We start from the raw sequence: 14,261 nt of genomic DNA, 5'->3' as shown, positions 1-14,261 counted from the left end.
TTTCCAGCTTGTCTTCTTTCCTTGGGCTCCATCCCAAGGAATTTTTGGATCTTAAGGAAATTTCAAGTCTATGAACTGGTAGATGTAAAATGCACAGGGTGCATGTGTAGAAATTGCTACTCCACTCAGTGAGCATGTCAGATCATCACTGGCTCGTGTATGACATTGAAGAATGCACTCCATAAATTAAATTCCCTTATGAGTCATATCATGCATAAATGTAACGGGCCAAAATAATGGAGAGAGAAGAAGTAATGAATTTACTACACTTTTGATCACCAGTTCCTGCTAAAGAACTAAAGCAAGTACATATTTTGGGGGGGGGGATAAAGATATTTCGTGTTACTGCTTCATTATATTTATAAACATGCAAACGGAAAATACAAAATGGGAAAAAAAAAACAAAAGTAGACATGATTACTTTTAAAACTATTGCTAGGTATAGAAGACAGAATTGAGCTGCCTACAACTGAGCATAATAGTCAGCTTTGTTTCTCTGTCTTCCCAAGAAAGATTCACCATAACAAATGTTGACACATTTCTCACCCACAGTCCTTCTATAGATCAAAGAAAGAAGCACTCCTTTGGCCCAATCCAGCTCTTCCAGGAGCAAGTACGTAAAATAGATGAACAGTGCCCTCCCTTGCTTATAAGGAGCCTTGCTAGGATAGATATTCCAGGTGCAAAGGCTCCGAGAACACAGAAGCTGGCACAGGCTGCCTATAGAAGCGATGATCCCTTCCATCTCTGGAGGCGCCCAAGGCCAGGTTGGATGGGGCCCTTGGCAGCCTGGTCTGGTGGAGTGAACCAGCTCATGGCAGGGGGTTGGAACTGAATGGTCTTTGACATCCCTGCCAGCCTAAACCACCCTATGATTCTGTGTGAAAACAGATTTATTTGCATCTCAGCCATTAGTCACCTAAAACTTTCAGAGCACAGACTGCCTTAGTTTTTACCTTGCAAACAGCATTATGGATCTTCAACCTGCACTTAACACCTTCTGTAGCATAGATAACTAAAAATGTTTAAACTTAGTAAGCATATACAGATCTTAAATCTCTCCATTTTACCTATGGTGCAGCTACTCTAAGTATTTCTTTTGGCACAGTGTGTTAAATGTGTAACAGACCCAGTACATATCATGTTCTCCTCTGTCTAATTGTTCAGCAGCAAGTAGAGTTAAGACTGGGAAATATTTAGACAAGCACAACTGATAAACAACTGAAAAATGAATTTATTCTCTTGGTAAAATTACACAGCAAGCTCAGGCTAATTTTTTTGTTTTTTTTTTAACAGAAAGCAGCTCACTAATAGCTCAGTTCACGCTCAGCTGGATCAGCCATTCAAATTTGTTTCATTTCAATCTAGCAATCAAAACAGCTGACGATTCTACTAATAACTCAGCATCCATATTCAAATGTGTTATTTCTTCATTTTAACAGGAGCATCATGGCTTTGAGAATACAGCCCTGAAAAATATGTCTTTATTTCTTGTGCAGATGACAGATACTATTACTTCTCAGCTCCAAGTTTCTCCATTCTATTTGCTGATGCTCTTCAGCAGCTCTTCTCAATTCACAAAACAATTATTTCATTACTATCTTGTAGGTAATAAATCAAAAGTAACTTAGTCTTTAAAAGCTAAGTACTGCTTAGATTGCTCTTCTCTATTTTATTCCTTTCTCAATAATTCATTTCTTTGTAATTCTTCCAACACCTCCAGCAAGCAGTTTCATCTTTACTACCCTTCTGGCAGGAAACAGAAGATTAAGACTTGGCTAGACAGTAGATAATAAATTTACATTCATTAAAAATCTCACATTCTTGCTCTATCCTAAAATTTATTTATCACAATTTCCACTGAGACATATCAACAGAAGTGAGTATGCTTGATGTCATTTAGCATCAATATTGAGTCATGCTTGGCAGTTGAAGCGGATGATCTCCAGATCTTCTCTCAATCACAGAGCGCTCAGCATATTCTGAAGTTACTCACAGAAGGAAAGGGACTAGTTAGGCTCAACAAAACCTCTCTGTACTTTCCCCTTACAGAATTACTATGATCTTAGTGTCAGGTAAGCACAGAAGAGTGAAATACTTTCAGGACATAACTGCATTTCATTTCAAGCTATTCACTAAACAGGATTCATTTGGGTAGAACATTTTTGTCCTGTTCTGTCAAAAGTTCTAAAAAGCTATTAAAAATTCAGCCAGGATACTCCAGATTCTTCAGAAATAAACTAGAAGGCTTCACACTTGTGGTCAGTCCCAGTATGCAGTAACAGCAGTCCCATCGCATAAGAAACTCAGCTGAACCACAGCAAGGTTTGGCCACGAAGCCCAACTATAATCCAAGCAGATACAGCACACACAGATCCAAACTATTTCTGTGATGCATTTGAAGAGCTGAAATCATCAAGAGAACTTTCATATTATAAAAATTCCACCCCAACAAATATTTCAAAGTACTGAAGAGACAACTTCAAATACCAGGAGCACAAACTAAAATCTGTGAGAAAAATAAATGAAAAGCATTTACACTTCAAATAAAATTACAAATGCAGCAGCAAAAGCATCTACTGAAACTACAAGGATGTAGTTGTATAACCTGAGTATGATCAGACAGATTTTTTGTCTTTCTTATGTCATACAAGAAAGCTTTCTGAACCGTCCAGGATGAGCTGAGCTGACTCACCAAGGGACAGCAGCTGATAAAGCTCCACTCAGGGCTGCAGTGCAGGCAGCTGCTGGAGATCCTCAGGCACTGCCTGGAGGTTTCCTATACTCACAACCTTCCAGCCACAGCCTGAGGGCAATCCAAACATCACTGTGCCTCCATACTTCTCTGTGCTTTCCAGATCCTGAGCTGGCTCTCATCCCATTACCTCTTTTTGTATTTGTTCACAGTTTCTTACTTCACCCCATCACAGTGATGTTCAGCCCAGCCTTCATTTGTATTTCTGCCTTCCTATCCACAGCATCAAATCCCACCTGCCTCCAGCAGCTCATACAAAAGACCAAATTAAGTTTGCAGTTCTGCTCTGGACTTTGTCCTGAAGTCTACTTCATCCCTCCAGTCCCAGCCAGTGCACAAGGTACTCATCCAAGTTTGTAAAACAAGGGCTTAGTCTTACCATTTATGAAGTACAGCAAGATCCTTCAAGTTGCAACAATTTTCATGGTGCAGGAAGAGATGCACATCTCTTGCAAATGAAATTGAGAGAAGCATTCAATATCTAATGAAGCGGAAATCTACCTCTCCCCTCGTTTTTCTTTCATTTCAAAAGTATATAACTTGCATTTCTACCCAAACAATCATTTGCACTGTGTTCTCATTCAAAAAACACAAATAGGGATTATAACTAAAAGAAAATCATGTTCTTGGCAGCCCAGCACTCTCCCAGCAAAAATACCCTTAGTTTTTTCTCTTACCTTGAATGATACAGTCAAACTATTGAAAACACAGCCAGGAACAGACCTGATATTTCAGATAGCTACAGCAATCACTGTTTATTAATCTATTTGTAACTTGCTTCCCTTCTAATATGATAAAAATAATAACCTTTTAAACAGCTTTCATTACCACTTTTGTCTAGAAAGGGAGTCAAGGTGATCTCACTGCTTCTCAGGACCTGCTCAGTTTGCAGACTGAGCTACACCAGAGTGACCTACAGCCAACCTGCAGTCAGGTGCATTTCCTCAAGGGCCAGGCTCAAAGGTTTGGCTCAGATGGGTGACATTAGGGGTGAAGAGTATTTTCCATAGCATGCTTTGGATAAGGTGTCTTTTGTGAAACATTAGCAGAGGAAGCAGAACATACAATTTTGAAACACAAAGCAGGTTTGTGACATCTTCTTGTAGTACAAGGTGTCAAAAAATGAACAAAACAATGAAAAACAATAGACAGGGTACATGGTTTTTTGCATTCATATTGCTCCTCCAATCAATTGTTGTCCTTCTTTCTAACAAACCTTTCCAGACCAAGGAGAACAACTCCAGAGTATGCATTTTCCTAGCAAATTTTATGATATACTGCAGTAATAAAACCATAACCTCATAGGTTTTTGAGAAATGAAAAAAAAAAAATAGGAATAATGAAAGTGATTTTTCAAATAACCTCTTAACGTGTTATTAGTAACATGGCTAATATCTTTCTAAATAAAAAACTTCTTTAAGCAGGCAGAGTCCTTTTCATCAGTGTGTGACCTCTGAACAGTCCAGACATTACAACATATTTTGTCACTGATACAAAAATATTTCTCTTTTAAAACTCAATTTCAAAGTCCTCAGATTTTTTTTTTTTTTAATATAGAAGCACTTTCTGATCCATTTTAGAAACCATGTTCCACATTTAGTGATTTGAAACACTGTTTAAGTCAGTTCTGATTTATAACCAAAATTCAATGAAAGTGCAATTCAGTGAAAAATGGCAAACACAGATGAGTGTAAAAATGGGAGATTACACACAATATTACTGGAGGCCTGCACAGAATCTGTATGAGCCATTTGGCCAAAAATGAAATGATAATTAGGATAAACACAACTAACCATACAATAGCTTTGCAAAAATTAAACATTTAAGATGTTTTATGCCTTGCAGTAAATGATTTGATCTGCAGGAGGTCCAATTACAGACTGGCATTCAGACAAGTTGCATTGACACAAATCAGGTCCAATTTTGCATAATTAAAAAAAAATAGAGACATAGCACTCACTTTTTATTAAATCATCTTAAATATCTATTATGTCTTCAAAAAAAACACTATTACATGTTGTCTTGTAATGAAACAAATATCTGGAAAAACACAACGGACACTTGTCTGAAAATAAAAAGAAGAGAAGAAGGATAGATGCCAACATACTTCTGGGAGAAAGAGACACACCACAGTCCATGTTCTATTGGATTTTTTCTGTCCCAATTCACTCACTTGTAGTTAATACCTATTAGTACCTAATAGGCAACTGGTCCATTTTCAAAACAAGCACAAACTGCCCATCCCACTCTGATTTGCTTCCATGTCTCTTCACCTTCCACATATTCCTCTTCCAGCATTTCAAATTATTTTATTTCTTTTTTCTACTTCAGTTCCTTGAAAATTACATAGACAACACTGTGCTTCAGGAAGATCTGCACTCCCTTATGCAAGAAATCATTTCACATCTTTTTTCTTTTAATTGTTTTTTGTTTGTTTGTTTTTTTTAATATAGTAAATATGTTTTCAGAGCAGCACGGTATGAGATCGATGGTATTTCCCTTTGCTTACTTCAGTAATTAAGTTGCACCAACATTACACAGTTCCTTTAACAGGCCTGTTTCTAAGACAATCTCACTGGATGTTCAAGCTCCTTAAACAACAGGTAATTATTTGCTGCTGCCCAGTCCATTAACCACTGCTTAGCGTTCACCACAGAATCAAAGACTAAATTTGTCTTTTCCATCAATACTTTCCTCCACTAATAAGCAATGTTCACCTTGTTTTGCTTAACTGAAGCTTTTCATTCTTTTTAAATAGCTGTTTTTAGTAATAAGTCAAGAATTTTCACTGGAAACAACTTTTGCTAATGCTTCTGGGAAAAGGCGTGAATGTTACTGAGCACTTTTGATGAGAGCTGTAAAGAAAGACCTCACTTCCTCCTCAGTTTATCTCCTCTCTTCAGGAATATGACATGGCTGAAACCTTATTGCTCTCTTCCAATACCTGAAAGGTGATTGCAGCGAGAGTAGGGTTGGTCTCTTCTCACTGGTGACAGGATGAGGGGAAACTGCCTCAAGCTGCACCAGGGTAAGTTTAGGTTGGATGTCAGGAAAAACTTCTTTACAAAAAGGGTTGTTAAGCACTGGAATAGGCTCCCCAGGGAGGTGGTTGAGTTACCACCCCTGGGTGTGTTTAAAAACCATTTGGATGTGGAGCTCAGGGACATGATTTAGTGGAGGGTTGTTATCTAAGGTAGGATGGTTAGGTGATAGTTGGACTCGATGATCCTTAAGGTCTTTTCCAACCTGAGCGATTCTATGATTCTATGATCTATGTCTGCCTTAAATTTTCAGGGCAACAAAACGAAGAGAAGGACTTCTCTGTCAGCAGCATATACTGAGACAACATAGAGGAACGCTGACGTGAAATGGAAATACATATTTATTTCTTAATAACATTACTTTAAGAAAATTATTTTCATGTTACCTGCTTTATACTATTACAGACAAAAGACACTTGGCTCTCAAATTGTCTACTAAGGAAAGCATGCCTAAAATAGAAATGCAACATTAGATTCACACGTTCATGAAAATCTAAACATACTGAATCACTGAAACAAATTCAGATTTGCTGAACTTCAGAAAAATATGTAACAAAACATACACATGTAAGCAGGCCTCAGCAACATGCAATAGCAAACTCGTTTTGGATGTTCTGTGCATACTTACAGGTTGAGCAGACCAGCAGTGCTCTCACCACAAGCTCACAGGGTAACTTCCACTTCTGTTCCACTTTGGAGGTGGCAGCTGGGACGAGGATCTCTGCAGGGACGTAGAACTGGATCGAATAGGTCACAAAAATCCCAAAGGAGTACAGAATTTTTACGGACTGATACAACCTGTACAAAACATTTACAAACATTCATGTAAGCTATAAATTCTTCGTAAAAAATTAGCTTGCCTTTTTTTTCCTCTCAAAGAATTTTCTATCATTTGACATTTGAGAACTAATTAATAGCTAAGCAAGTAGACTCCTCACATTTTTAACTAGACCCAGATTCTTTATTTCACATGTATTTCATCCATGAATATTCCATGTATTAACAAGCTGTCAGCTCTACCAAAATATAATCTGGGTAGTACAATATTTTTCTCTTCATTGTAAATTTTATCAAAAATCCCCATAGTAGTTAACTAAAAACACAGGTAAAGTGACCAGCATTGTCATCCCTAAGAGTAACGTTGATTAATGATGGTGGCTTTTTCTAAAATCATATGTAAAAAAAAAAATACATAACTACAACAATCTTTTCCAAACAGAAGGAAGATGTAGGCAGCGTGTTCCTTAAAGATCTTTTCACACTGGGGAGAGGACATCCCATGAAGCAAAATTGGAAGAAGTGCTTTCTTAGGCTGGAAAATATCCATAAAGACAATTTGCTTGCAGTCTATAACCTCCTCTTAAACACAAAGAATACAGAACACCATTAAATTACTGTGCCACATCAGGAAAGAGAAAAATTCTGAGGAATTTTGGTATAGGGTTGGGTCAGATATTTTGAGGCTGTCAACCTGTAAGTAGTGGCCTATACTGAATGTCAGTGACAATACTGAAAGTCAGTAATATAGGAAAAAACACTGTTTTGTGCCAAAATATCATCTGAATAGGACTTCAGAGATTTTATCAACTTCTACAACTCCAAACTGTCCAATCTTATGCCAGTAACGGACTGGCAGAATATGTTACAATATGTTACTGTGAAAATTATTCTAATAAAAGAACATGTTTTATTTGTTTCTTTTTCTCTAAATCAAAACCTCCAAAATACCTCAAAATATAAGCTTGTATTCAATCCTGTCTGTAAACCTAACAAGTAGTCACAAACCTTATATTATGATTTTTTGTTTTATTCTAATAAAATACCTATGACATGGACTGGCAAACACTCACAGACATAGCGAGGTAACTGCATTTCCCTGAGATGCTCTAAGCTGCAGTACAGGGTTCAGCTTCAGAAGAAGAAAACTGCAATGTGATTCCACCCAAATCTGTACTGGAGTTGCTACTAATTGCTCCTTTATTAAAGAAACTCATGGTAAAGAATACATATAATGCATCTATGGATATTACACAGCTATATCCAAGCATGAGTGAAATCAATCTTCCAATTCAGAGTAACTTTCAAAAATTAGAGAAAGTGTTGGAAAAAAATATATAAGATGTTATACATAAATTGAAATAAAACCTTCAGAAAAGGTGGACAGATAATAAAAACATTGCTGTGACATCTACCTTTTTCACAACCACAGAATGGCCAGGGTTGGAAGGGACCTCAAGGATCATGAATCTCCAAACCCCCTGCCACATGCAGGGCCACCAACCTCCATATTTAATACCAGACCAGGCTTATAATATCCTGTAATACTTGTAAGGAAGTATACTCAAAACATACATCAAATGTTCAGCACTAGGCAAGCACTGATTTGGTAAAACTGTACTTAAAAAAATATATAGGTAATTGAGATAAAACTATAATGAGACAAATTAGAAGTTTAGAAAGCACGACCTATTGGGAAAGCTTGTAGATGAGGACTGTTTAGTCTAGAATAGGTAACACTGAGAGAAGGTATAACAAACTCCTTCAGATAGTTGAGACTACTGTATGAGGCTGAAGCACTTTGCCATATTCAAACAAAAGAGATAATACCAGTAGGCTTAACTGGCAGCAAGTGAGGTTTATTTCAATGTTAGGAAAGGCCTTCAAACAGAAAATAAAATGAAATGCTGTCCCAGATAACTGCCTGGGGGATTACAGACTCCATCATTGAGCATTTTGAAGGATGTGCTATACACAAGTCATGGTTTTGTTACGCTGGAGTGATTCTGAGCAGAGGAATGTAGTGGATGAGCTTTAATAGCCCTATCAATCCAGCCTGCAGTGCTGCTCCTTTCACATCTACAGACAGTTCATCAACTTTTCTTTTGAGTTTTGATTATAACAAAGGACTGCTAGAAAAAACAATAAGAAGTCAGTAATTGTTATTATCTGAACAAATTTACAGAAGTAATTACAAGGGTCTATCGGTGGAAAGAAGAAAAATTCACTTCCTCGTGGCTAATAGGAACTAAATTATTGGTATCAAATATTTTACCATCATCATACACAGCTACACCAAGTCCCAAAGGCATATTTTAAAGGGATAGATAAAAATAATAAACCACTCAAGTCCCCATGTAATTTAGAAGCCACTGCTTTGGTAATATCCTTTTTTGGTTGCTCAGAAGCTTTAAGAAATTCAGACAAAAGAGATGGGCACGTTTCTGTCAGCTGCATCACTGCTCAGATTCCACACAGGGTAACTAAAAAAAATAGCAAAAGACTTTCCAGCTATCCTCAGTTAACCTTTAATCCTCAGTCTTCAGGTCACCCCAAAACTTTACAAAAAATAATATAATAAAATAAAAATAAACTTGAAAAAATCACAAACAATTACAAAAAATAACTTCAAGAAGAGGATTCAAAGCTTTAGATACGCAGTAGTTCAAAGAATGCGCCTCCACTACACTCATTTTCTCGCTCTACGGAGATTCATATTGTTCAATTTAGGAAATAATTTTTTGCACTGCTAAATTGAATTCACTGGCAATTTGCTACTACAGTACAACCAGATAAAGATGGTCCATAGGTTACCTTTTAAAAAAATTCTACAACATTGGTAGACTCTGGAAGTTAAGAGAAGTGTTACCTCTCATCAGGCTGCGTTTTGGATTTTGTCACACCTCTTACTGGAAAAAAAATGGGAACCAGTTCCTCTACGTAATTCCAAGGACATGAAAACGTATTATGAATGTATTCCAAACCAGATAAATAACTGTATGTAAATGAAGAAAAAAATGTGATGTACTAAAATAGAATCCTTTGAGTTCATAAAGAAGTGGATGCTAAAGATGATCAAAAAATAAAAAATACTTAAAACCCCATATTTTACTTAGTATGCTGAACAACATTTTGCCTTCCAAAACACATTCTAAATTGGAAGTGTAAAAAGTCTCTTATCTCGAGGCTCTGACCTGGCCAGAGTAGAAGCAGTCCTTTATTTGAACTGAGCTTAAGGACTTCACTGATCTAGGGCCCATATATACCTTCTGGACAGCTTTTTTGCACACACATGAAATAAAACTCAGAAAGCAGCAGAATGTCAGTTATTATTGTCAGTAAAGACAAGGATTGCCCAGCTGAAATTAAACACATTAACCAAATCTCATTGCTTAGCAACAATCCAAGCTCATTTGCACAACCACTTTCTTATAAAAACTTCTCTGCTTCTTACATTCAATCCAGTCGCTTATTGGCTTTTATGTGAGAACCAAAGAACAAAATACCAACATATGGCTCAGTGGAAATTTGTTTTGATAGCACAGTTAATTGCACACATTTGCTCAGCAATAATGTTCAAGTAGACCCCAAGTACTGCAAAGCTATAGATAACATCATGCATCATAACCCATGGGTGTACCCTGAGCTGCTTCTCCTAGTTCTGCCTGGTGCTCTGGGATATCATCCAGGGTAAGAGGAAAACAGACTATTTGTTATCTCTACATCTGAGCCCTGAGCAGCTGCTCTGAGGCTATTAGCTTATAATGTCAATTCCCCACCTTATACAGCACCAGTTTCCATCTCTTTTATTATCTCTTTCTTTGTATTAGGTCTGTAAAGGCATGAGGATAAATATCATCACATCTGCACTGTAGCCAAGAGCTATTTGAAAATTCGTATTTGAATAGCCCTGTTAGGCAGCAGCTAATAAAGTTCATCCTGTTTGCCTGAGCTTCACGAAAAGCAGCAGAAAAAGACAGTGAGCAACTTGGCTTTATTCTGCATCCCTCTTCCTTTTCTTCTTTTAACAGAACTCATCTTAGAGAACAAATAAAGTTCAACTTCAACAAAGGACCTCAGAGTTACCATTTAAAACAAACGTTTCACTAATCTTATCAATGATTAATACCATGTGCTGTTGCAAGCAAAAGTAATTTCCTCTTCAGATGCATCATATAGACAGAAAGGGATACAGAGCCTGAAGATTTCTGGTTATTAATGTATGCAAATTCCTAATGAAAGGCCACAATTAAATATTTATTATGAGCAACATGCCTCAAGAAACAGAACCTTGTCAAACAAAGTTTATCCAGTAACACCACACAAACAAAGCAAAAATAACAGATAAATGAAAATTCTAACAACCAAAAAACCCCTTCATCCTTCATGACACATTTTACTATCCCTTCATGTATTTATCATTGGAATCAGGCAATTAAACAGAACTTCTGGAAAACATTAAAACTGCACAACGACTTTAAGAGTTATCACATGCATGCAGTCATAGGTGGATACAGAACTATGAACTCTAACCAAGTGAAAGTCTTTAGTACTCCTTCAGCATGTGACACGTGGAGATAAGGGCTTTGAAGTCACATTCACACTTACCATTGATCCTGTGGTAGGTTTAACGTTATGCTGCCTTTGATTTCATCCCCAAAGCGCAGATACCCAAGAGTGGCTAATGAGATGTACAAGGTCATAACGATCCCCATGCCAATGTTCAGTGCCAGTGGGAAGCGTGTGGTGTCCTTCATTCTGTTTTCCAATGGGAGTACCTGGAAACACAGAGAGAAAATTCACATTTTATATCCTCACAATAAAACCGTTTTCTCCCCCCTTTCAAAGTTGATTTATGAATTTAAAGAGCTGTTATTAATAAACAAGATTGCTTTACACAATAACGTTTTATAGTCTTGAAGCTTCATTCTATACACAGTGGAAATATTCAGTCGATTACTGAAGAGCACCAATCTTGGCTGGAAAACAGCATAATTTTGAATATATAAAGTAGTATTTATAGGTTAGTAAAAATGACAAGAGAAACTGATGATGCCCAGATGAAAATGTGTATACAGTATCATGACTTTTATATATATATTTTTTAACAGATTATGCTCAGAATCCAAGAGTAATCTTCCTTTTCCCATTATGACTGCACTGGTAGTCTCCATCACAGACAAACCGATCGTGCAAGTGATTTACACACAAGTTGATGCTCAGCAGTCAGCCCTGGCTCTCCCTTGAATCCATGAACTACCAGAACATAGCTGATGCTATTTCTCATTTTGCTGACATTGATAAGGCCAGGCATATTAAAAGCTGCTTTTCCTAAATGTAGCATAGGTGCTCTGAGTCTGAACTGTAGCCAAGCAAGCTTGCTAAGCTCATCAGTTCAAAGCGAAGAAACAGGCACTGCAAACATTACTGCATCCCTTTTCCATGTATTAGGTAGGATACAGAAAAACAGATGCAGTAATTTTTCAGCCACCAACACAGAATTTCAAAGCAGGGCACAGGAAATCCAAATAACACACATGCAGTAAGTGCCAAATAGTTCTGCTGTTCTCTACCTTGAGTTTCGCCAGTGTAACAGAGCCTTGGTTGCTATAATGAAGATGCAAACTGAAGGTATGCAGACATTCCTAGACAAGCATGCTTTTCTCATATCTTTCTCAAGTCTACCCTCATCTCAGGCCACTAATATGGGATACAGTTCAACATTAAGACAGCTGATTTGCTATGTCTACACAAGTAAAATGTCTAAGCTTCTGTAATAAAGACAGGTAATGAAGATCTAGTCAGAATAGTCAGCGGAATTAAAAACGCAGCTCAGCTTATCTTCAAGTAGGCAGGTAGCTTACATTCTGCAAATGGTATGACACTGGGAATTAAACTAGCTTTTCACTTCTGGTTTCTACTAATATGAGATTTAATATAGACATTCAGTGCAACAGGGCCATCCTATAAGAGCTATACTCCTTTTCATGATTTTCAATATATGAAAATTTACTCTTCAGTTTAACAAATACACGTTACAAAAAAAGCAGATTTCCTCCAATAAGTAAACAGAAATAATATATGAATTGCTGCCATATTATTTTCTCCACAGTAATCATTCCTTGTGTTCACCCACTGATACTCACATCCTGACCTACCACTGAATATCACAACTATTTACTCATCCCATGTTGCATTTCTCACACAATGGAAATCCTGATAAGATCATTTTAGTTGGGAACAATCTTTAGTTGGGAACAGATCTCTAAAAAGATGCAAATTTGGAGGCAAATTTTTCCAAATGTTCTGTTCATCCCCAATTAATTAAGTGCATTAACTGAGCATTACATACATCTCAGAGCTTCCACTGCTAAATTTTTCCCCCATTAAACAACATGAGCTTGCACTGTAACTGAATCTTGTTGAGGAGATAGCAGAATTTAAATCAAGAAGTACTTCAAAACTTAATTATTAAATGACAGCGGTGTGCAGCAGAAAAAAAAACAAAAGGAGACATGAAGCCACAAATATTAAATTTACTGTCACAGAGGCAAAGACATTCATTCCTTTAAAAGGATTAAGCTTCTTGGACAGTGCAGTGCCCATCAAGTTGTATTTTTGTATTTCACATGAAGAACTGCCAGGTAGGACAGAAAACACTTCAGATTTTTTTGTCCTGAGTTGGGATTGGATTGTTTTACCCTAACTGCTTATTAAGAACTTTGAAGAATGCAGGTAATTACAGGTTATTTTTCCTGTCTCCTGAGTTTTCCCATTCTTTATTCCTATGAAATATTCTGATACAAAGAATCAACAGACAGCATTTGGGCCTGCTGATTTGTTGCATACCTGTTAGTTCTCTGGTAGTTATAAATGCAACACATTTTCTGCCTAAGTTCTAAGATGTTCCACAGCTTGCAGGAGTCCTAGTAAGATTAATTGTTGCATTAAGTTCTTACTCCAATCTATATTAACCCTACAGAACTGTAGTAGCAATCACTTGTCCAGATTACAGGTACAAGGAGTCTTTTAATAAGTTCTCAGGCTGAGAGATTTGATTCCCAGAGTCTTCAACATTCATTTCCCACATGCCTGGCAGAATGAGGGCAGTGAACACAGACACACATGCTGGGTGTGAAAAATCTGGTGGCTTTCCACTAGGACTCCTCCCAGGAAAGAGATCCTGGATATTGCTTGTCCCACCAAATGGCAGCAAAAGCCATCTGTAGAAGACTATTAATGGGGAAAAAAAAAATCTTGTGATGTCACTGTCAGATGGATCTCAAATCAAAGACCAATTACTGGTACCACTGGGCTATTCATTATGATGTCATTCCTTCAAACAAACCAACAAAAAAATGCCATGCCAATTTCTTGGCAGACTACTCAGACAAATTGCAGAAGATAAGGACACTTCTTTCTTTTTGGCCATATCTTCAATTAAATAGCAAAATTATGAATATTTATGACACAAACTGGCTATGATCATACTGAAGAACAATTAAAAAAAAAAAAAAAAAGATGTCTATATGACTGCAGAGTGCAAGGTAACACAAAGATGATCAGGGGACTGGAGCACCTCCCCTATGAGGACAGGCTGAAGGAGCTGGGCTTGTTCAGCCTGGAGAAAAGAAGGCTGTAGGGTGACCTCATTGCAGCATTTCAGTACCTAAAGGGAGCCTACAAAC

At 37.2% G+C, this 14,261-nt stretch overlaps 1 protein-coding gene across 2 annotated transcripts in view; it reads right to left on the bottom strand.

The window, feature by feature from the left end:
• SLC36A4 (solute carrier family 36 member 4) overlaps positions 1 to 14,261 on the bottom strand; it is a 108,047-nt gene that overhangs the window by 55,983 nt on the left and 37,803 nt on the right. Inside the window, exons 9-11 of one of the 2 annotated variants that reach the window (XM_090134042.1) lie at positions 11,182 to 11,351; positions 6,425 to 6,594; positions 3,217 to 5,699 (exon numbers count right to left, since the gene is read on the bottom strand). In XM_090134042.1, coding sequence (XP_089990168.1) covers positions 5,680 to 5,699; positions 6,425 to 6,594; positions 11,182 to 11,351 — 360 coding nt within the window. In that variant the 3' untranslated portion in view covers positions 3,217 to 5,679. Of the gene's footprint in view, positions 1 to 3,216; positions 5,700 to 6,424; positions 6,595 to 11,181; positions 11,352 to 14,261 lie in introns of those variants that run through there. The other variant, XM_031616097.2, reaches the window with a different exon arrangement.

Source organism: Phasianus colchicus, chromosome 1 (genome assembly GCF_987193195.1).
Source record: "Phasianus colchicus chromosome 1, bPhaCol1.hap1.1, whole genome shotgun sequence".
NCBI classification, from domain to species: Eukaryota; Metazoa; Chordata; class Aves; order Galliformes; family Phasianidae; genus Phasianus; species Phasianus colchicus.
Note: the sequence above shows the minus strand (reverse complement) of the source record. Positions and strands in the feature narration are given on the sequence as shown.